This window comes from Budorcas taxicolor, chromosome 13 (assembly GCF_023091745.1).
Source record: "Budorcas taxicolor isolate Tak-1 chromosome 13, Takin1.1, whole genome shotgun sequence".
Taxonomy (NCBI): domain Eukaryota; kingdom Metazoa; phylum Chordata; class Mammalia; order Artiodactyla; family Bovidae; genus Budorcas; species Budorcas taxicolor.
The window spans coordinates 6,888,894-6,910,878 of record NC_068922.1 but is presented as its reverse complement, the minus strand read 5'-3'; the positions used below and the strand labels follow the sequence as shown (position 1 = coordinate 6,910,878).

Below are 21,985 nucleotides of genomic sequence, written 5' to 3'. Positions count from 1 at the left end.
TTTACTACTGAAGTTCTCAGTTCTTAGACTTACATTATTTGGGTCAGGAGAATGGCTTACATTCTTAGAGACAATGGCATGCTGAGATTCCAAAATTTGTTTATATATGTAGTTTTGGATATGACTAGATAGTATTTCTTGATTAATTTTATTTTAAAAACTTGGGTTCCAGTTATACTAGTTTATATCCCAGGTTATTTTGGACCCATCTCCCATTTCTAATGTTTCCCTGGTGGCTCAGGCAGTAAAGAAACTGCCCACAGTGCAGGAGACCCAGGTGAGATCCCTGTGTCAGAAGATCCCCTGGAGAACGGAACAGATACCCACTCCACTATTCCTGCCTGGAGAATTCCAGGACAGAGGAGCCTGGCAGACTGTAGTCCATGGCGTCGCAAAGAGTTGGACATGACTGAGAAACTAACACTCTTCACTTTCCCCGTCTCTAGTGTATATTTGAATGACTTTAAAACTCCTCGACCACCATGAATTGACTACTAGGCTTCCCAGAAACACAAAACTAGAAGAGTGTGACTTTGAAACAAAGGAAAATGCATATGAGAACACCAAAGCAATATTATTGTACTTCTGAACCCCACACCGTGGAACTCTAGACTTCAAGCTTCAATCTCCCTATTTTATAGATGAAGAAATGAAGCCCTAGATGGGTTGGTGAGGAAGGTCGAATGGATGCCTCTGCATTTTCCACATCTCCTTCATCGATGCGGGCACGTGGGCAGACTCTTCTGTTTACACTGGGTCTCTATCCCTGCAGAGCCACCTGGTTTGAATCCCAGTTCTGCTTTATCTCAGTTACCTTCCCTGGGGCAAGTTTTCTAGATCTTGGAACCTGAATGCCTCCATCCTCACAATAACCTCAAGAGTACTGGAGGTACTTACTTAAGATGGCCCGCATGAAATGTGTAATGTGGCAATGCATAGGCACTGGATAAATGCGTACTTTGTCCTCTGACACCTGTCCTCCAGGTGTCAGACAGCTTCACCAAGCAGATGGCTTGTTGTTTTCTGAACTGTGTCTTCCTCAACTGAAAATAAATTTAATGATGAGGACTGCTACCCTTGGTTGTGGGTTTACTATGGGCTGGGCTTCTGCCAAGCACTGGCATGTATGATCTCATTTAATTTTTACAAAGGAATTCTATGAAGGACACAAAGCTATAGGCAGCAACACAGGATCTGAGCCCATGTCCAGGCCTCCCTCCAAATCCTGACTCCCCTGTCTTCTCGATATAAATGTTAATACTTTCATGATCTATGGATGGTGATAGTATCACTGCTACTACTATTATTATTATACCTGCTGTTGTGGAGTTTATTGACTTCTAGGATTTGGTGTCTAGCCTTTTCTGCCTTGATACCTACTTTGAAACTGATTTGGCTGACTACTCTTTTCGGGAATTTTGAAAAAATTGATTTATGTGAGCTGTCTGTGGTAGGGGGACTTTGCCCATAGGGGCAAACCACAGACAGAGATAAAAAAGATCTGAGAGTGAAAACTCTAAGGAAGATTCGTGTGGATGTTAACAAGGCATACACCCATAATACATCTCTGGAAAGCAGCAGTGCATTTGTTGGTTGCTGATTTTGCTGATATCAGGTAGGACCCAGCCCCAGCATAGCCATTACCCAGGAGTTTCTTTCTGTAACTGATGGGACTATTTGACAGTGAAATGCTGGTTGTCCGCTTCATTCAGCCATGATCAAAGTACTTAGAACACACAACTTCCTTTTAGTGGAGCTGAGTTCTGTTTGTTTGCAGTTGGGTTCTGTTTATTCTGCTTCAGGGAGATGCCCATCTCTCTGGCTCAGCTGATCCACCCTCCCACCAGTCCAGGCCTGACTGACAGGTGTTTAGATAAGAGCTCTGGCACAGATCTCACAGGGAGAAAGACCCAAGCTGGAGGTCGTGACAGCCGAGAGTCAAAATGAGATTATTTCCTAAAAGTCACAAGTTCTGGGCCCGTGGTTGGTTACATGAGTCTATAGCAGGGCTTCTCGCCCTCAGTACTGCTGGTATGTTGAGCCAGATAACTCTCTGTTGCAGAGCCCGCCCCTGTGCTTTAGGGGGTTGGCATCATGCCTGGCCTCTGCCCACCTGGGGCCAGCAGCGCTCTGTTGTGACTCTGATAGCTGAAAACTGACAGGTATGCTCAGGTGGTGCCCTTGGGAACGGAAAGAAATGCTGCTTCTGATCTCAGACTTCCTTCGCAACCACATCCCCTCTTGCTGGGAAGTTAAGCCCTCACTCCCTTCCTTGCAATGTTGTTCATCTTTCCATAATTATGTCACAGGAAGTATCACCCTTGATTCTTCCGACTTTAGGACTGAGCATCGATTTAGGAATGAGCAACTTCGTTGACTCACGGATTAGGGCATCTGACAGAAGCCGAGTTTGGGGCAATTTCGACTTTAGTAACAATCATCAATTTGGAGAATGAAGCAAATTCAACTGCACCCCTCAGTATGAAATTGCAGTTCTGACCAGCTCAGTGGATGTTTTGTCTGCTCAGCCCACAAGCTGAGAGAAGACTGAACATGTCTTCAGATGCAAAAACCATCTCTTCCCAGCTCTGAATCAAGAATTGCACTCCGGGTTAGTCTTACCTTGAGGAAAACGTGCAGGCCTTTTGTGTTCTGATGCCAACAACTGGCCAAGTTCAAGGAGCAGCTAGAGTTTGGGTGCACTGTTGAATTAGGGGCAGCTGAGCTCCCATCAGCGGTACCTACTTTCCTGCCTTTGTTGTAAAGGCAAAGAGTGTTCTGAAGTTGAATAACCCAGTCCCAGAGGTCTTTGAAACTGTGGGGCAGCCAAAGGGAGTGGGAGGAATCAGTGCAAGCTAGCACCGTTAGTCAGGACGTTTCTGAAGACACTTTCTCTAGGGCACCAGCCTCTGAGGTGCTCCACCGTAGATATGGTCATGGACAGGTCAGGTGAGCCAACCCCTGACAATTCACATTGGTGGATTTGGCTCAGGTCCCTTCATCTCTCCTCTATCACATTCATTTGTCTCTTTCACTAGGAGAGGTCAGCCTTGCCCCACTTGTCAGCTCGCTGTGCGCCTCAGCGTGTGAACATGTCTCTGGTTATTCACCTACCTGTAGATGCCCTCCACTAGGATGAGAATCTTTTTCCAAGCTCTGCGGGTTCGAGGCTGGCCGTAGATGACTGCATCTCTCAGGAGCTTCTCTAGGCTTTGCATGTCTTTAAATAACACAAAAAAATTGGAGTCATGAAGGGGTTTTTCTTTTCTTCCTTCTGTTTTTTTAAATTATGGAGTAGGAGTCAGATATTTTACACTCAGGCTTGGGCCTGAATTTTCAGAGAGCAAAGCTAGAATCAGAGAACAACTGGAGGGGAGAAAGCGGTCTATTTCTTAGTAAAATTTAACTCTGACAAGATGAGAGGTTGGGTTTCCAAGCAGGGAGAATAAGCCTCTAGTGGAGGTATCGATACATAGTTTCACAGGCTCTTCCATGGCGCCTCTTAGAGATTGAAAAAATGCACGACATGCATTTCTTAGGCTGAAGATTTGTTGCCAGGTTGAAATTAGCCTGGAGAGATGTCATTATCTAACACTCACCAGTCGATCCTTTGGGCACCGTCTTGGGAGAGTTTAGCTGGGTTTGCTTGAGTGGCAGCATGTTTGGCCTGTTTGGCCGGCAGGGGTCTCACTGCCTAAGCTTTGGGAGGTGGGTGAATGGATGCGGCGCGGAGGCCACATTCTGGGGTAAAGCAGTCCCAGGTTTGCTTCGAAACTTTTAGGCAGTGTCATTTTATGTCATTTATCTACCAGTGGGGCTCAGACTTCAGACAACATGAAGCGTCGTCTGGGGACCGAGTTAACAGGCACGTCCCCAGTCTCACCCCTAGAGATTCTAGACCAGCTGGCATGGGAGGGGGTCCACAAGTCTGGCGAGTGGGGTCTTGAGACTCCCGGATCCATCACTCAAAGCCAGACCTCTATTTTTTTTTTCAATGAAAATTCTCTACTTTGATTTTAACATTTTTAAATTAACTTTTTAACTGAAGTACAGTTGACTTACAATGCTGTGTTAGTTTCTGCTGTATAGCAAAATGAATCAAGCATACACATACATGTATTCACTCCCATCTAGACTCCATTCCTGTACAGCAGATCTGTATTTTGAGCTACGTTTTCCAACCACATTTTAGAAAAATGCACGAGTACCTCAAACCCAGCATTTCCAAGGTAGAACTTGCGGCAGGTGCCATTATTGGCCCTAATTCCTACCCTCTGCACATTCAAGTCCTTTGACATGTGAGCTCACAGCCCTCCCACTAAAGATGTGGAGGACGTTTTCCCGCCTCTGACTTGGGTTCAGCCAATGGCTTGCTTTGGCTAATAGCATCCAGGAAAGAGACAGCAGGTGAGTTCTGAGTATGGCCTTAAGAGACCTTGCATGTTTCTGCTTTTCCTCTTGTGCTTCTGCCAGTAACAGGAAAAGAACATCCCCAGGGCTAGCCCAGCTGGTCCCAGGAGGGGCCCAAGAGAAGCTGCGAGATAAGTAGGACAGTCAGCCCAACCCACCTTCAGTCATGCGGGAAAAATCAGGGATATTTACTGGGTGCTACTGAGGGTTCGAGGCTGTTTGTTGCAGGAAGAGCGAATGAATGCAGCCTCCAAAGGCCCTTCCTGACCTAGCTCCTGGCTATCTTCCTGATATTATTTCTCAGTATTCTTCAACACACAGCCTCTCATCTGTCTTACACACTTTCCCTCTCTTGTCTGTCTGGAGAACTTCCACCCATCACGCAAGACTCCACTAGAGCTCTTTTGGCCGATACAGCAGAACTTCTTTCTTCCTTCGTGTCCTTAATGATTTATATATACACACACATATATATATATTGTGTGTGTGCGTGTCTATTTTGTTGTAAAAAATTTTTGTTTTTACTGAAGTATAGTTGGTTTGCAATGTTGTATAAACTTCTGCTCTACAGCAAAGTGGTTCAGTTATACATTTATGCATTCCTTTTTATAATCTTTTCTGTCATGGTTTATCACAGGCTATTGAACATAGTCTCCTATGCTCTACAGTAGGACTTTGTTGTTTAAGATGATGTAGTAAATATACACAATGGGATACTACTCAGCTGTAATAATGCCTTTTGCAGCAACGTGGATGGATGTAGAGATGAGCATATTAAGTGAAGTAGGTCAGACAGAGAAAGACAAGTGCCGTATGACGTCACTTATGTGTGGAATCTAAAAAGCAACAGAAATGAACTTATCCACAAAACAGAGACAGACTTGTCTACTCTATTTTTAAGCACTCATCACATTGCTCATTATTTGAGTTCATGTCTATCCTCCACGGAAGGCAGGGACCTTATCTTATTCATCCGTTTAGCCTAGGCCTAATGCTCAGTGTTAGAGCTAATTTGATATGTAATAGTTGAATTCCTTATCTTTTCATGGAAAGGATTGTAGACCAGAAAACATGAAAGGGAATGACACTTCGGGATCTAAATATGAATTATAAGTGAGGACAGTTTCCTCATGCTTGCAGTAGTATTTCTTTAAGTAACTGTCTTTTTAGCTTTTGTTTTAAAGGCAGGCAGATGGACCTTGAGTCAGGACCTATGTTTCTGCATCATTGACCACTAGAGGGCAGCCAAGGAAACAAAAAGCGGCTTTCTTTGAGAATTTCAGGGATAGCAGCCCTTCACCTTTGTTGACATTTTGCTTTCAGCTGGGCTCCTAAAGTGTTGAAGGAACACTTGTGCTTGGAGAAACCAGCTCCCTTTTCTGTAATCTGCTGAAGGCCTGTTAGTCTTGGGAGAGAATAAAGAAATGATGATTCAAAGAATAAAGAGATGATGAGTCTAAGCAGAACTGTTTAAAGGGTTTTTCCTCCTGGGACTTGGAATTTACAAGTCTTTATACAGAAATAATACATGATGAGTGTGATTCCAATCATAAAAGAAAACCCAAGTGAACTAAATTATAAGTCATTTAAAAATCAATATTCTCCCAGTAGTTAGTTGCCTAGGGAAGAGATGGGAGATTGCAAAGGGGCAAACTTCTGGAGGAGGATAGAATGATGACTATTCTCTTAGTAGAGATATCACCACTGTAGATGAACATCAAAGTTTATCACACTCTATATTTGTAATTAAAAAAATTGATATTCTAAGCTTTTGAAAAATCTGCACATGCCTAGATTATCATACTCTTCATGCAGTTAAAAAAGTCACATACATCTTAGAGGCTGAGTTTGGGAGTTTGAGTCAACACCGCTAAGGGAGAGAGACATTTCCATCCATCCTTCTAATATCAGACAGCCTGCAAATGCCATTGATGTGTTTGCTGTGTTTTGCAGACGGCAGGGGACTCATCGTGTTTGTCATGAATGGACAGCTCTGTGGGGAGAAGTTTTTAGCGGAACTTGAGAAGACCCCTGGTATCCACCCACTGGGATCCTCGCACAAAGGGAGAATCACTCAGTCATGTTTCCCCCTTGGGGGATAAACCAGCTAACCTCTTTACAGAATCATTGAGGCTAGACACAGAGAGGTATGACCCCACTCACTGTAGGATTCTGGGCCCATGGTAACATCTGGTAACACGGTAACATTCTGATTCTCTACCGTGTGGGTTGCAGACCTGGGGGAACAGAGGATTGTGGCTTATGTTCTGCAGGCCTTTCGAGAGTCTACTGTTTCAGCAAATCATGTGCTAACATCTGCAAGGGATTTTCGAATAGTAATACTTATTAAAGTACTTATACTCACATTATGTTAATCCCTATGACACCTCTGAGAAGTAGGCAAGAACAATTAGGTTTTGGCTTTTTTCAGATAAGCAAACTAAAGTCAGAAGTTTGTCAAACCAATAAAACCCAAAACAAACCAAAAAAAAAAAAAAAAAGATTCAGCCTAAACAAATCAGTTTCTGGTCAGAGTATAAAAAAAACTTGAGTTTGGGGAATCAAAAGAGTACATTTGACGCCATCCAGGTGCACCCACACAGTGCTATTTTACCGTGTTGTTACAAAGTCATAATGACACACTGAGGACTTGCAATCATCACAAAGTTGAGTAACAACAATGCCTTAGATGTTATTCACCACCAAATCTGGCTCATCAAGACGGGTTCCTTTGGTTTGTGACAGGATGAGAGAAGGGAGCTGGCATGGTGGGCGATGAGATGCAGCCTGGGGGTTACATTCTGGCTCAAAGCTGCCCTAGTTTGTCACCAGTTAAGCAATTACTGAATCCCAGGAAGAGCCCATCTTTGTGCCCAAAGCTCCAATCAGCCTTAGGTGGCAATGACTGTCTGCATCAGTTCCTACACCTGTTTTTGAATTCAAAGCCCTGATAATATCAGCAAGCTACTGGGATCTGCACAGACATTGAGAAGAGAGCCCAAGTCAAAGACAATTACAAAGAAGCTGCAATCATCTCAGAAGGGAGGTTCAGTGTAATTCAAAGAGCTTCTTCCTAGAGATTAGAACTGGGTCCCTGGCCTCTTTTTAACTCCCTTGTACAGTGCCGACACGGTTTCTCCTGCCACGGCTGCCTCTTTCCTCATCTCTTGTGCAACTGAGCTTTTGTTGAGACAAGAGAACTTTGTCCCCAGCCATCCCTCACTGCCCTGCCCTGCTCGCCCATCCAGGGCCCATAGTGGGGGCCACATGGCCGGCTGCGCTTCCCAGGCGCTGCCCAGAGTGCTGGCAATTCACCTCCACCCCCCAGAGCTCCAGGAAACCTGCCTGCAGCTGCATTTAGATACATCCTCTGGCTCCCTGCTCTGTGGGCTGCTTGCCCAAATCTTTTCATGCCTACAGACAAGAAACTCAGCAGCTCAACAGCTGCTTCTTAAGTGAAAAGATGGTTGGATGATGAAGAATTGCTACTTGCTCCTCTTTCTAATTCTTCTGCCCACTCATCCCCTCACCCCCCGCCCCACGTCCTTGGGTGCCTTCAGAGACACTCAGTGGCTTCATCCAATACTGAGCCCAAATGTGAACTGTTCAGCAACAGATACTTAAAGCAACTGTGACTGATGACAAATCATTCTTACTTTTTTTTTTAAAGACTTTATGTGCGTGCGTGCGTGTGTGTGTGTGTGTGTGTGTGTGTGTGTGTGGACCATTTTTAAACTCTTTATTCAATGTGTTACAATATTGCTTCTGTTTTAAGTTCTGGTTAAGATCCCCAGGGCATGTGGGTCTTAACTCCCTGACCAGGTATGGAACCTGCACCGCCTGCATTGGAAGGTGAAGTCTTAACCACTGGACCTCCAGGGAAGTTCCCTGGTCTTACTTATAAGATGGTTTTGGGGGGACTGCTCCCTTGTGTAGCCTTTGGGAGAAAACATGATCATAATGGCCACTTCTGGCAAGCAAAGCAAATGTTCTTCTCAAAGTCACATTTATAGAGTCTCCTCCGCAAGATCAGTGAGGGCATTTCTGATGTCCTGGAGAAGTGGTGCCTTTGCAAAGCAGTTTGGATGCATACTTTGGCTCAGGTCTTCTGGATGGATCTATAAATATGCGGGCAGGTATCACGTGGCCTTTTTAAGTCAAAGAAGCAAGGTGAGGTTCCTGGAAGAGGGCAAAGGGCAGCAGGGAGGAGAGGAGTTGGGTTGAGGTTTGAGGGTGTACTGGTGGCTAGGGGCAGCAGAGAGGGTCATCGCAGAAATGTCTGGCCTTGAGGACATGAGATGAGCAGACAGAGTCTGCATAAAGGGACAGCGTGTCCCATGCACTCAGGTTCGGGGCCTGATACAGCATGGAGGTCTCGGATCCTCAGGCAAGGGCCTGTGGGAATAGACTGAGTGGGATCCTTGGGTGAGTGGGATCAAGGCAGGAAGGTGAGCCTTGACTCAGGGAGCACTGTGGGAGCCTGAGTCAGCACCTAGAGGCTGTGTTTCAGGTCGCAGGGCGGCCAAGGGCACCCAGTGAGTGCTGCCTGCCTCTGACTGACCCTGCTGCTCTGACCCGGGAGAGTTGCGTAAGAGATGGAAGCTGCAGCGTATTGCGTACATCAGCCTTCCATCCGGGGGAGACATGGAGTGGAGAGGAGGTCTAAGTTCATTGTGTTTCAAAGGGGAACTCTGAACTCAGACCTCCTTGATTTACATCTCATCTCTGCCTCTTTCCAGCTCTGTCTCTGAACAAGTCACCTCACCACCGCGTGCCTTTTTTCTTCATCTGGAACAAGGGGTAATTGGTAGGTGCCTTGTTGTGTAGCTGAGGTTGAAATGAGTGAGTGCATGTGAAAGTTTCATTCCAGCAACAGTTCAATACTCTTACTGTTAAAAGGTATAGAGGCAATTGCTTTATTTATTAAAGTGAAAATCTAGTTCAAGAGCCTGGAGATCTAAAAGGCTGTGGCTTGTAAAGTAACCTAAGTGACGTTTATGGGTTTGACCTTCCACTCAAATGACACTCGTGGGCCCTCAGAAGAGGCAGGGCCCTGAGTGTTCCCGCAGACAGTACATCCTTTGTTACCCCTCCTCGTGGCCTGTAAACGCCTCCAGAAAGAATCCCGGCTCTTCCTCTCCACTTTTTTTTCCCCAAACCACTCCAAATTCTTGGCCTGCCCATTCCTCTGACCTCATGCAACTCTCCTAGTTGAAAAGACTGCTTCTCCTCTTCAAGACCAGCTCAAGAAACTCTTTGTGACTCACTCGAGTATGGAGCTTACGCACGGACTCTCTGCTCCAAGTGTGGCCCAGCACCTGGAACAGCAGCATCACCTGGGAGCTTGTTGGAAAGGCAGATGCTCAGGCCCCTGCCCAGATCTGAGCCTGGACTCTGCATATTAACAAGTCGCCACACAGCGCCTCCTTGTACATTATCCTAGGAAACATTATCCTAGAATCTACATCCCATGCATTTACCAGTAAAGTGAGCAGGTTCAGAAAAAGCGAAAACAAAACTCAGTTCTGATTTCCACAGACCTCTGAAAGCAGAGGTTGACCTTTCCAGAAAGTTGAAATTCCCCCAGGATTTGCGGTCCTGGAATTCTCAGGGTGATGATATACTCAGCCCAGAGGACGCGTTCACTAAAGACCTCCAGGTACCCCACGGTGCTTGGACCTGGTCATGATTCTTCACGGTTGGAACTGATGCCTGGGCCAGTGCTGCGAAATGGCTGGAGATTCTGTTTTATGGCACTGATGAGGCACAAATGCAAACTAAGTGTTGGCTGTTTCCCTGGAGCTACCCACAGTAGACAGTGCAAGGAGATATTCTTAGCATGGTGCTGGAGGCCAGACTTCAGCTTCTGGGTTAACAGGCTGCTAACAGGATAAGGCATCACACTAGATTGATTTTCACATGAGAACCCATGTCTCTCTGGGTCCTGTGTGGGGTCTGGCAGTAGCTGGACTTAGTGAGAGTGGAAGAGTATCACCCAGAGATGTCCATGCACCTGGGTCCTCTCACTGCAAACACAGGCTATTCTTTGTCCAAGAGATTTCTTTCTGGCTGCAGGAGTGTACTCAGCCTGAGTTAGGACAGCCCTCAACCAACCAACAAGTGGGGGCTGGTGGGTAAATCCTGCGGCTCCCACTCTTCAGGAGGGGTGACACCGAGGCAGCTCACGCTGGCGCCCAGAGCCTCCTGGTAGACTTGCTCCCCGGTTGCCTGTTGTGGTAGACCGCACACTCTTTCCTGGCTGCCTCCCTTCCCTGTCTTCATCCCCTGCTCATCTGCCTGCATCCTGGGATCACTTCCTCAGGAAAGGACTAGCCTTCACATCACGCCTCGGGTCTGGTCCTGGGGAAAACGAACCGAGACAGGAGCAACAGACTTGGGTTTGAATTTTGACTCTCACCGTATGTTGTGTGTGTCCTTGGCCAGGTCATTTAGTCACTTTGAGCCTAGTTCTCCCTTAATAAGTGAGAATAGTGAAGAGAAATATAATCTGGATTTTTGTTAAATTTAAATGGCTGATTATATAAAAGCCTTAATGCAGTGCTTGCTGCTGCTGCTGCTGCGGAGTCGCTTCAGTCGTGTCCGACTCTGTGCGACCCCATAGATGGCAGCCCACCGGGCTCCCCTAACCCTGGGATTCTCCAGGCAAGAATACTGGAGTGGGTTGCCATTTCCTTCTCCAGTGTGTGAAAGTGAAGTTGCTCAGTCGTGTCTGACTCTTAGCGACCCCATGGACTGCAGCCCACCAGGCTCCTCCATCCATTGGATTTTCCAGGCAAGAGTACTGGGGTGGGGTGCCATTGCCTTCCCCAAATACAGTGCTTAGCAGCAGTGAATATTGAATAAATGATTGTTGGGATCTCAACATGGTTGTCCCTTGGTATCCACAAAGGACTGGTTCCAGGAACCTCTGTGGACACACAAATCTACAGATGCTTAAGTCAGTTATATAAAATGGCATAGTGGTTGTGTATAATCTATGCACATCCTCCCATATAACTTAAATCATCTCTGGATTACTTATAATACCTCAGTTCAGTTCAGTTCAGTCGCTCAGTCGGGTCCGACTCTTTGTGACCCCATGGACTGCAGCACGCCAGGCCTCCCTGTCCATCACCAACTCCCGGAGTTTACTCAGACTCATGTCCATTGAGTTGGTGATGCCATCCGCCTTCTCCTCTCACCCTCAATCTTTCCCAGCATTAGGGTCTTTTCAAATGAGTCAGCTCTTCGCATCAGGTAGCCAAAGTATTGGAGTTTCAGCTTCAACATCAGTCCTTCCAATGAATATTCAGGACTGATCTCCTTAGGATGGACTGATTGGATCTCCTTGCAGTCCAAGGGACTCTCAAGAGTCTTCTCCAACACCACAGTTCAAAAGCATCAATTCTTTGGTGCTCAGCTTTCTTTATAATACCTATTACAATGTAAATCCTGTATAAACAGTTGCCAGCTTGTGATAAAGTTTTGCTTTTTAAAAAATTTTATTTGTTTACTTACTTATTTTTTAGCCTTGCCAGGCCTTCTTTGCTGTGCATGGACTTTCTCCAGTGGTGGCAAGCAGGAGCTACTCTCTAGTTGCTCCTCCGCATGTTGCATCTTCCAGGACCAGGGACTGAACCTGTGTCCCCTGCGTTGGCAGGCGGATTTCTAACCACTAAACCCCCAGGGAGTCCAAGTTTTGCGTTTTTAACTTTCTGGAAAATGTTTTCCTGAATAATTTCAGTCTGCGGTTGGCTGAATCTGATGACTGTGGAGCAGGCAGAAGTGGAAGGCTGACAGTAACTGTCCACATCTGCTGTCTAGGAAGAGCTAATCCCTGGTGACAGATTCTGCTAAAAATAGACTTAAGCATTGTTTGCTTTTCCTTAGAGAGGATTGCCTTCCTTTCAGAACTTTCCTTCTTTTAGTCTTTTCAGTTCCTCATTCTGATTTGGGGAGATTAGAGAAATGATGGGGGCTTCCCCAGCGGCACTAGTAGTGAAAGATCCCACCTGCCAATGCAGGAGACAGGAAATGTGGGTGCAGTCCCTGGGTCGGGAAGATCCCCTGGAGGAGGGCATGGCAGCCCACTCCAGGATCCTTGCCTGGAGAATCCCATGGACAGAGGAGCCTGGTGGGCTACAGTCCACAGGGTCGCAAAGAGTTGGACTCCACCTAGACGACTTAGCAGGCAGGCAGGGAAATGATGAATAGCTCAAAGTTATTGGTCAAATCCAGTCACATAGGATTCAACATTTATTATGACGGTCTGAATAGTCTTAACTATACTTCAGGTATATCTTTTTCCCATACAGAATATAAAAATTCAAGGACCCAGAATTCTGTTTAATTAATAATTACTCTAAATAACAAGCAAGCATCCTTTGGTATTAATCTACATAAAAATGGGACCTCTTCTCCCTCCAAGGTCAGGACAGTACCTTTAAATGTAAGCAGAGGACACAGGTGGAGCAAAGTCCACATACAAGAAAGCGGAACACGTACAATTGTATGATATCCCGTAATCCTGATGTTTCAGAGCGTTCCAGTTTAGGTGGCCATCCTTTTTTCCAATGAGTCAGACTATTTATTTGCTCAGTCCTTTCCTCTTTCCAATAAAGAATTGCACCGGTCAGTCCTTGTTCAGCAATCACGTCACCCAGTTAACAAAAATACTTTTCCCCACACAAACCCCTATCGAGTTCTTTCTCATAGTGCAGTAAACTCTTCCAGCCCAGATGTAGGATTTTACATTTGTCTCAGCTACAATTAATTTTATTTGTGTGACGTTATTGATATTTTACGATAGTCTTTTTTGCTCCTGAAGTGCTACATTTTCCTCTTTTCTTGAAGCCACCTTCAGTTTTGATACATAAGCCTTCCATTTCTTCCTCAAAGCCTTGGAACATGCCCATCAGACAGGGATCAGAGAGGAAGACTTTTTCTTTTCCTAATAGTAGTTTTAGTGATATAGAATTCTATTATTTTCTGTTGACCAATCATGATACAATGGTATTAAGGCCGACTCTGTGCGACGCTATGGACAGCAGCCCCCAGGCTCCTCTGTCCCCAGGATTCTCTAGGCAAGAATACTGGAGTGGGTTGCCATTTCCTTCTCCAATTAAGTGAATAACAGCTATGAAATCACAACAGTAAAAGATGTTTATCAGTTTTCACAATCAGTAGCCAGACAAAAAATAAAAGATAATTACAATTTCAAGCCATAGTGGAAATACGATTCACCTAGCAGTATAAAATCATCACACACAATTCGTGGGGTTAGGTAGAGTGATGCGGTAAGCGGAAGTGCATGCATGCACGTGTCCCCATCCACCCAGTCATTCTATGTCTCTTGGTCGGTACACTTAACGCATTTACAGTTAAGGTAATTATTGACCTGTCTGATCCCATTGCCATTTTCTTAATTGTTTGGGGTTTATTTTGTGCAGGTCCTTTCCCTCTCTTGTGTTTCCTGCCTAGAGAAGTTCCTTTAGCATTTGTTCTAAAGCTGGTTTGGTGGGATGAATTCTCTCAACTTTTGCTTGCCTGGAAAGCTTTTGATTTCTCCTCCAATCTGAATGAGATTGCTGTGTAGATTATTATTGGTTGTAGATTCTTCTCTTTCATCACTTTAAATACATCATGAAGGTGGCCATTTTTAAACTCCATTTCCCAAGTTATTAGCTTCTATCTGGCCTGCTTGCACACCTCTTATACACACAGGGAGGCAACTTTATATCTTCAGCAGATTCTTTGAAAAATCTCTACCTTATTCCAGTCAGCACTTATACCTATTAAGGATTAAAATATCATTGTTTACTGAGGTATTTAGGATTATTCCAGGATAAATTAAAGTTTCGCTTTTTGTAACTTTCTGGAAGTTTTTTTTTTCTCAAATATTTCCGGTCTGTGGATAGCTGAATCCGGTGGATGTGGAACACGCAGAAATGGAGGGTGAACAGTAATTGCCCACATTTTGCAATCCAAGAACTCATCCAGCAATAAAGACAGCCAGCAGCTACTGACGCCTTACCTCCTGTGACTAAACTGAATTATTTTTCCCTCCCTATACCATCTCATTTCTGGAACATCTCAAATGAGAAGTTGTTCCAAGGGCACCTGCTTTCAAAGGTGGTTGTGTTCTGATGTAAATACAGCAGCAGGGAGAATTCTTTATGGGTAAATGTTGGGTTGAGCACATTAGTGAGTGAGAACAAGTGATCTGTAAATCTGAGACTGAAAGTCTATTAGTTTTCTACTGTAAGAGATTAGCACAAATCTATGGCTTTAAAATAGCACAAATTTGGTATCTTACAGTTCTGGAGGCTAAAGGCCTGAAATGGGTCTTGTTCAGTTCAGTTGCTCAGTCATGTCCATCTCTTTGTGAGCCCCATGGACTGCAGCATGTCAGGCCTCCCTGTCCACCACCAACTCCTGGAGTTTACTCAAACTCATGTCCATTGAGTCAGTGATGCCATCCAACCATCTCATTCTCTGTTGTCCCCTTTTCCTCCTGCCTTCAATTTTTCCCAGCCTCGGGGTCTTTTCAAATGAGCCAGTTCTTTGCATCAGGTGGTCAAAGTATTGGAGTTTCAGCTTCAGCATCAGTCCTTCCATTGACTATTCAGGACCTATTTCGTTTAGGATGGACTGGTTGAATCTCCTTGCAGTCCAAAGGACACTCAAACATCTTCTCCAGAACCACAGTTTAAAATAAGTATCAATTCTTTTTTTTTTTTTTTTAAGTATCAATTCTTTGGCGCTCAGCTTTCTTTATAGTCTTATTCTCACATCCATACATGACTACTGGAAAAAACCATAGCTTTGACTAGATGGACCTTAGTTGGCAAAGTAATGTTTCTGCTTTTTAATATGCTGTCTAGGTTGGTCATAACTCTTCTTCAAGGAAAAGCGTCTTTTAATTTCATGGGTGCAGTTACCATCTGCAGTGATTTTGGAGTCCCCCAAAATAAAGTCTGTCACTGTTTCCATTGTTTCCCCATCTATTGCCATGACGTAATGGGACTGGATGCCATGATCTTAGTTTTGTGAATGTTGAGTTTTCAGCCAACGTTTTCACTCTTTTCTTTCATTTTCATTAAAAGGCTCTTTAGTTCTTTGCTTTCTGCCATAAGGATGGTGTCATCTGTGTATCTGAGGTTATTGATATTTCTCCTGGCAATCTTGATTCCAGCTTGTTCTTCATCCAGCCCAGCATTTCTCATGATGTACTCTGCAATATAACTTTGACATACTCCTTTCCTGATTTGGAACCAGTCTGCTGTTCCACGTCCAGTTCTAGCTGTTGCTTTTTGATCTGCATACAGAGTTCTCAGGAGGCAGGTCAGGTGGTCTGGTATTCCCATCTCTTTAAGAATTTCCCACAGTTTGTTGTGATCCACACAGTCAAAGGCTTTGGCATAGTCAATAAAGCAAAAGTAGATGTTTATCTGGAAATCTCTTGCTTTTTTGATGATCCAATGGATGTTGGCAATTTGATCTCTGGTTCCTCTGCCTTTTCTAAATCCAGCTTGAACATCTGGAAGTTCACAGTTCACGTACTGTTGAAGCCTGGCTTGGAGAATTTTGAGCATTACTTTGCTAGCGTGTGAGATGAGTACAATTGTGTGGTAGTTTGAACATTCTTTGGCATTGCCTTTCTTTGGGATTGGAATGAAAACTCACCTTCTCCAGTCCTGTGGCCACTCCTGAGTTTTCCAATTTGCTGGCATATTGAGTGCAGCACTGATCTTAGACAATATTAAGCAACCTGTTGTGGAGCCTGAATCTACTCATCTGTAAACTAATACTGACCTCATGGGGCTGTCCACAGGGTTAAATAAGTACATAAGGAAAGATCATCAACTCAGCATCTGGTGCAGTGTAAATTCTCAGGAAATGCTAGTTGCTTATATAAAATAACCACAGTAAGCATTTATTAAAAGATATAAATGAGAACTGTTATCTATTTTCTTGGGCCCAAAGAGAGAGTATGAAGAAAAAGTTACTGAATGTTTTAAGAACTTTGTAAAATTGGAAGATAAATTGAAATTCTTCCATTGTAATTTTGGCAAAGGACTAAAAATTACAATTTTGTTTGAAGATAATTTCAAACTTAACAAAATATTTGCAAGAATAAGAATATTACAAAGAATACCCAGGTATCTTTTACTTAGATTCATCTAATAACACCACAGGTACAAACAATTCAGTAGCTTCTATTACCAGGCACTTTATATTCCTTTTCCAACATATTGTGAATCAGGCATCATAATAGAGATTAGTTTCATACTATGAATCAGGGATCATAATAGAAGTTATTTTTGGAAGTAGTAAATAACAATCTAAGAAGGTTAAGTAATTTGCCTAGGACCACATTATAGTAGGCTATAAAACAAGAACACAACTGTTTGGGTCAAAGCCTATACTTAGGAAAAAAAAAAAATCAATGGTTGTAAATTTATGTATGTTGTATACTGGGCTTTCCTGGTAGCTCAGCTGGTAGAGAATCTGCCTACAAGGCAGGAGACCCTGGTTCAATTACTCAGCCAGGAAGATCCCCTGGAAAAGGGATAGGCTACCCACTCCAGTATTCTTGGGCTTCCCTGGTGGCTCATATGGTAAAAAATCTGCCTGCAGTGTGGGAGACCTGGGTTCAATCCCTGGGTTGAGAAGATCCCCTGGAGGAGGGCATGGCAACCCACTCTAGTATTCTTGCCTGGAGAATCCCATGGACAGAGGAGCCTGGCGGGCTACAGCTGATGAGGTTGCAAAGAGCTGGACACTACTAAGCAACTAAGCGCAGCACAGCATGTGCTGTAGAGCACACTTGTGGTAGCTGTTAACGCATCCCATCAGTTTTATCACCCTGTCTACCTATCGTCTTCATCCTTATAGAATCTCCAAGGAAGACTATTACATTTAGAATGGATAACAACAAGGTCCTACCGTATAGCACAAGGAGCTATATTCAATATCCTGTGATAAACCATGATGGAAAAGAATATTTAAAAAAGTATACCTGTGTATAACTGAGTCATGTTGCTGTGTAGCAGATTGGCACACCATTGTAAATCAACAATACTCAGCAAAAAATAAAGTAAAATATGATACAAATGAACCTATCTATGAAACAGAGATAGACCCACAGAGGGTGGATGGGGGAGGGAAGAACTGGAACTTCAGTAGATGCAGACTGTCACACAGAGAATGGATAAACAGCAAGGTCCAACTGTATAGGACTATACTCAGTACCCCGAGGTAAACCATATGCATGACTGTATGGATGCTCAGTCATGTGTGACTCTTTGCAACCCCACGGACTGCAGCCCACCAGGCTCCTCTGTCCCTGGGATTTTCCCAAGCAGGACTACTGAAGTGGTTGCCAGTTCCTCCTCCAGGGGATCTTCCCAACCCAGGGATTGAACCCAAGTCTTCTGTGTCTCCTGCACTGGCAGAGTATTCTTTACCACTGAGCCATTTCTGAGTTACTTTGCCGTACAGCAGAAATCAACAATATAAATGATAAATTTATATAACATTATAAATCAACTATACTTTGATAAAAAAAACTAAACTAAAAAAAAACAAAACTTAAGTCTCCAAACTTCCCCAAGGCAGAGTTACAAAAAAGGAGGCAATTTTACACTTTTGATAATTGTACGCACTCTAAGAGCTCTGCCATAGCTTCAGCAGCTGCTTTGTAAGACCATTAAAGACAGTGACACTAATATGTTTGGGTTACACTTAGCAATCTGGGTGCTTGATGCAGTTCAACCGTTTGTTCCAGGTCACCGGAGGTTAACAAGCCAGTTGTGAATATAAACATAACTGTGTTTCATTAGCTAAGCTCCCAGCAAAGCTGCGTCAATAATCTTTACTTTTGTCTAGGAGCAAGTGGTACCTCTTGGATAAAATCATTGATACTCACTGTTGTGTTTGAAGATCCTTATGGTCGCGCCTGAGAGTCGGGCCCCAAGCACTAGGGATGCGTGGTTTAACTCGTCGCTTAAAATGAGGCATCCCTGTGTAGAAAACAAGACATGGAACACAGGCCAATAAATAAAATAAAGGGGGAGAGACACGTGGGGATAGGACCTCACTTCAAGACCTGTAACATGGATTCCCACAGCCCTCTTTAATTTTAAAAGGCCGAGAGTTTAAATGGGTGTTTATATGTTTGCATGGATAAGATCCTCAAGAGCAATTAGCTGATGGAGATGGGGATCCTCTTAAGGGAATAACATCTTTTTGAATTATTTTTATGCTACAGGATTGATGGTTGGCAGGAAAATGAATATACTTTTGGGTGGGGTGTGGATTTTCTGGGATTTTCCAGTTCCTGCTGGATTATTTGAAATGGTTTTGAAGCACTGAGACTAGAAGGCAGGGTTGTTCGTTCATTTTTTTTTTTTTCCTGCAAGACATTTCAAGCTCTTCTTTTATGAATCCCATTCCACATTATAGTAACATCCACATAGACAGAAGCATCTCTGCTTTATGGTTAAAAACTGCATCTGGAAAAGTATGGATGGCAATTCAGTCTGAGGCATGGAGAGAAGGTCAGTCTAATTTACTGCTTATCAATTAATGTTTATAAACTATTTTCTTTATTAATTTAAAGATTTCTAAATTATGAAATTGCCCAACCATATTTTAAATGCAGGGACCTGCAAAAAAATAAGAAAGCATTTTACCTTTGTGGGCATCCAGAATCTTTGAGTTCTTCATTATATAGAAATTTCACACTATACATTTTAAATTTTCGAGGCACAAGGGAGCAAAATTCTCACATCTCCATTCTCCAGACATTGTGTATTTGTAATTTTTTGGTGAACATATGAGAGTTGTAAATCATCATATCTTACTCTCAAATTCTTTAGCATGTATCTACTAGGAAAAAAGACATTCTCCTACATGATCACGATTTAGTGATCATAATTAAACATTAATACAATGCTATTACCTAGAATGGGCTTCCCTGGTGGCTCAAATGGTAAAGAATCTGCCTGCAGTGCAAGAGATGGGGGTTCAATTACTAGGTTCGGAAGATCTCTTGCAGAAGGGAATGGCTACTCACTCCAGTCCTATGGGCTGGACAGAGGATCCTATGGGCTACTGTCCATGGGGTCACAAGGAGTCATCACTTATATGACTCAAAGTCAAACTTTGCCAACAGTCCTAAATATGTCTTGATGACTTTTGTAGAAGTTTCATTTCCTTCTTTTTTGTTTTTTCAATGCAGAATCCAATCAAAGGTTATATATTACATTACATTAGTTGCCATGAGTCAGATTTTTAAAAACAGAAATCTGATTATGGCACTTGCTTACTGAAAATGAGGCAACCAACTCTCCATTTTTCTCCAGAAGAATTTCCAAAACTCTAGCACCTTTTATGCTGCAAAGTTCTTCACAATTTGGTACCTGTCTTCATTCTGATTTCTTCTCTAATCCTTCTCTTCTGTTCTAATTCTTTTAAACTTCAGTGCTTTATACATGATACTTCCATTTCCCTCTCTTAAGGAAATAGCTTATCTCTACAGATAAGTACCAGATTCTGTTCTCATGTCACCTTGTTTGCATAGGCATCCCAGCCTTTCTTGAAAGAATTATTTTGCCCCTCCCCATTTATGGGCACACCTTTTCTGTAATATTCATCCTAAGGTGGCACTAGTAGTAAATAACCCACCTGCCAACGCAGGGGACATAAGGGATGCGAGTTTGATCCCTGGATTGGGAAGATCCCCTGGAGGAGGGCAACCCACTCCAGTATTCTTGCTTGGAGAAACCCAAGCAGAGGAGCCTGGCGGGCTATGGTTCATATGATGGCATAGAATTGGACACTATACCCCATTAGACTGTAAACTACCTGAATTTACAGGACAAAGGTCTTACACATCTTTGTATGCCCTACATTTTGCCTCATTGGAGGACACAGCAGATTCTCAATAAGTGACTAACTGAGTGAATAAAAAGTGAATTACACAAGCAAAATGTTTTTTCAAAATAAATGCTTAACAATCATTTGCTACATTGAACATAATGACTCAGGAGCTTAGAAACTTAATTGATCTTGCTAAACTATCACCGAAGAGAAATTTGACTCACATCTAGGGCTGAGATTCTACAACTGGAATATCACGATGAAGAAATTTGCTGGACTCAGCTGGTACTGACACAGGCTGGAGCCTGGACCTGGGACCCTTTGCTGCAGAGCTTGCACCTAGACAAACCTCTCTGTGTTCTTGAGCAACAAAGTACAAAGAAACTATTTTTGTGGGACTAAAAAATAGCTGTATGCATACACTGCAAATTATGGACAACAAAATACAAAACCCAACTGCCACTTCTGAAGAGCCAGCAGAAAAAGCAGGGTGTTGGGAGCAAAAACAGGGTACTGCACATGGTCCCTGCACACAACATCACCAGAGCAGTGGGCAGACCACCCAAGCCATCCCTTCAGCCTGACCTCTGGACCCGCCTCTATCCTCACCCCAGTTAAGAAACCAGATTGTCCCCCTTCAGGGAGTGAGCAAGTAAGGGAACCTCTTACTTATTTTTGTTCCTGGGTCCCCCTTAAAGCCTTGCCTTAACCTCTTGTCTGGTCTCGTCAGTTTCTATTGATTAGGAAAGGACCCTGGTTGGTAATAGTACCTATATTCAAAAAGTTGAACATCCAGTCCTAAGAAAAGAAACTTCTCAGCTGTACGTCTAACAGAGGATTTACTCAGATTGTCTCAGGAATAACACAGCAGAAGACAATTATGTTAACAAAGCCTCACCTTTCCAACGAGTGCAGGGATATTCATTGAGTTTGTTGCAAATCCCATCCCAAATACCATAGCAGCTTCTACATTCAGGAACTTAGCCACAAGGTCCTCCAGCTCTTTGTGCTTATCCAAGGTTCCTGCACATGAAATGATAGGGTGGATGAGTCTTCTGTTCTCAACAAGCTGAAGATTGAAAACTCAAATTCCAACGCTTAATCACCAAAAGACACATATAAGAGTGTTCATAGCAGGTCTATTGGCCGTAGACCCATTACAGAAGCAATTCAAATACTCATACACTGTAGAATGGATCAATACACTGTGGGGGGTATTTATATAGTAGAATTCAGCACAGCGATGAGAAAAAACAAACTAATGTCCCATGCAACAACATGGAAAACATCACAAATATGCGGTCGACTGAAAAAAGTCAGATATGTATACACGCATATGGTATGAATCCATTTCTAGTTTACAAACAGACAAAAACAACCGATAGTACCAGTGTTAGGAGTCAGGTATTTGCTGTTGTTGTTTAGTTGCTTGCTAAGTCATGTCTGACTCCATGGACCACAGCCCGCCAGGCTGTCCATGGGATTTCCCGGGCAAGAATACTGGAGTAGGTTACCACTTCCTTCTCCAGGGGATCCTCCCAACCCAGGGATGAAACCCCGCATCTGCCCTGGCAGGCGGATTCTTTACCACTGAGCCACCAAAGAAGTTCTAAAAGTCAGAAAAGTGGTTACTTTTGTTGGAAGCATGCAAAGAGCTTTGAGATGCTCTAGACGTTTTGTTTCTAGGTCT

General features: G+C 43.6%; 1 protein-coding gene across 1 annotated transcript in view; it reads right to left on the bottom strand.

Annotated features, from left to right (window-relative positions):
- The window catches only part of SPTLC3 (serine palmitoyltransferase long chain base subunit 3), a 136,155-nt gene that overhangs the window by 50,002 nt on the left and 64,168 nt on the right, over positions 1-21,985 (bottom strand). Inside the window, exons 5-7 of the mRNA XM_052651133.1 lie at positions 21,194-21,318; positions 18,341-18,434; positions 3,115-3,220 (exon numbers count right to left, since the gene is read on the bottom strand). Coding sequence (XP_052507093.1) covers positions 3,115-3,220; positions 18,341-18,434; positions 21,194-21,318 — 325 coding nt within the window. The remainder of the gene's footprint in view (positions 1-3,114; positions 3,221-18,340; positions 18,435-21,193; positions 21,319-21,985) is intronic.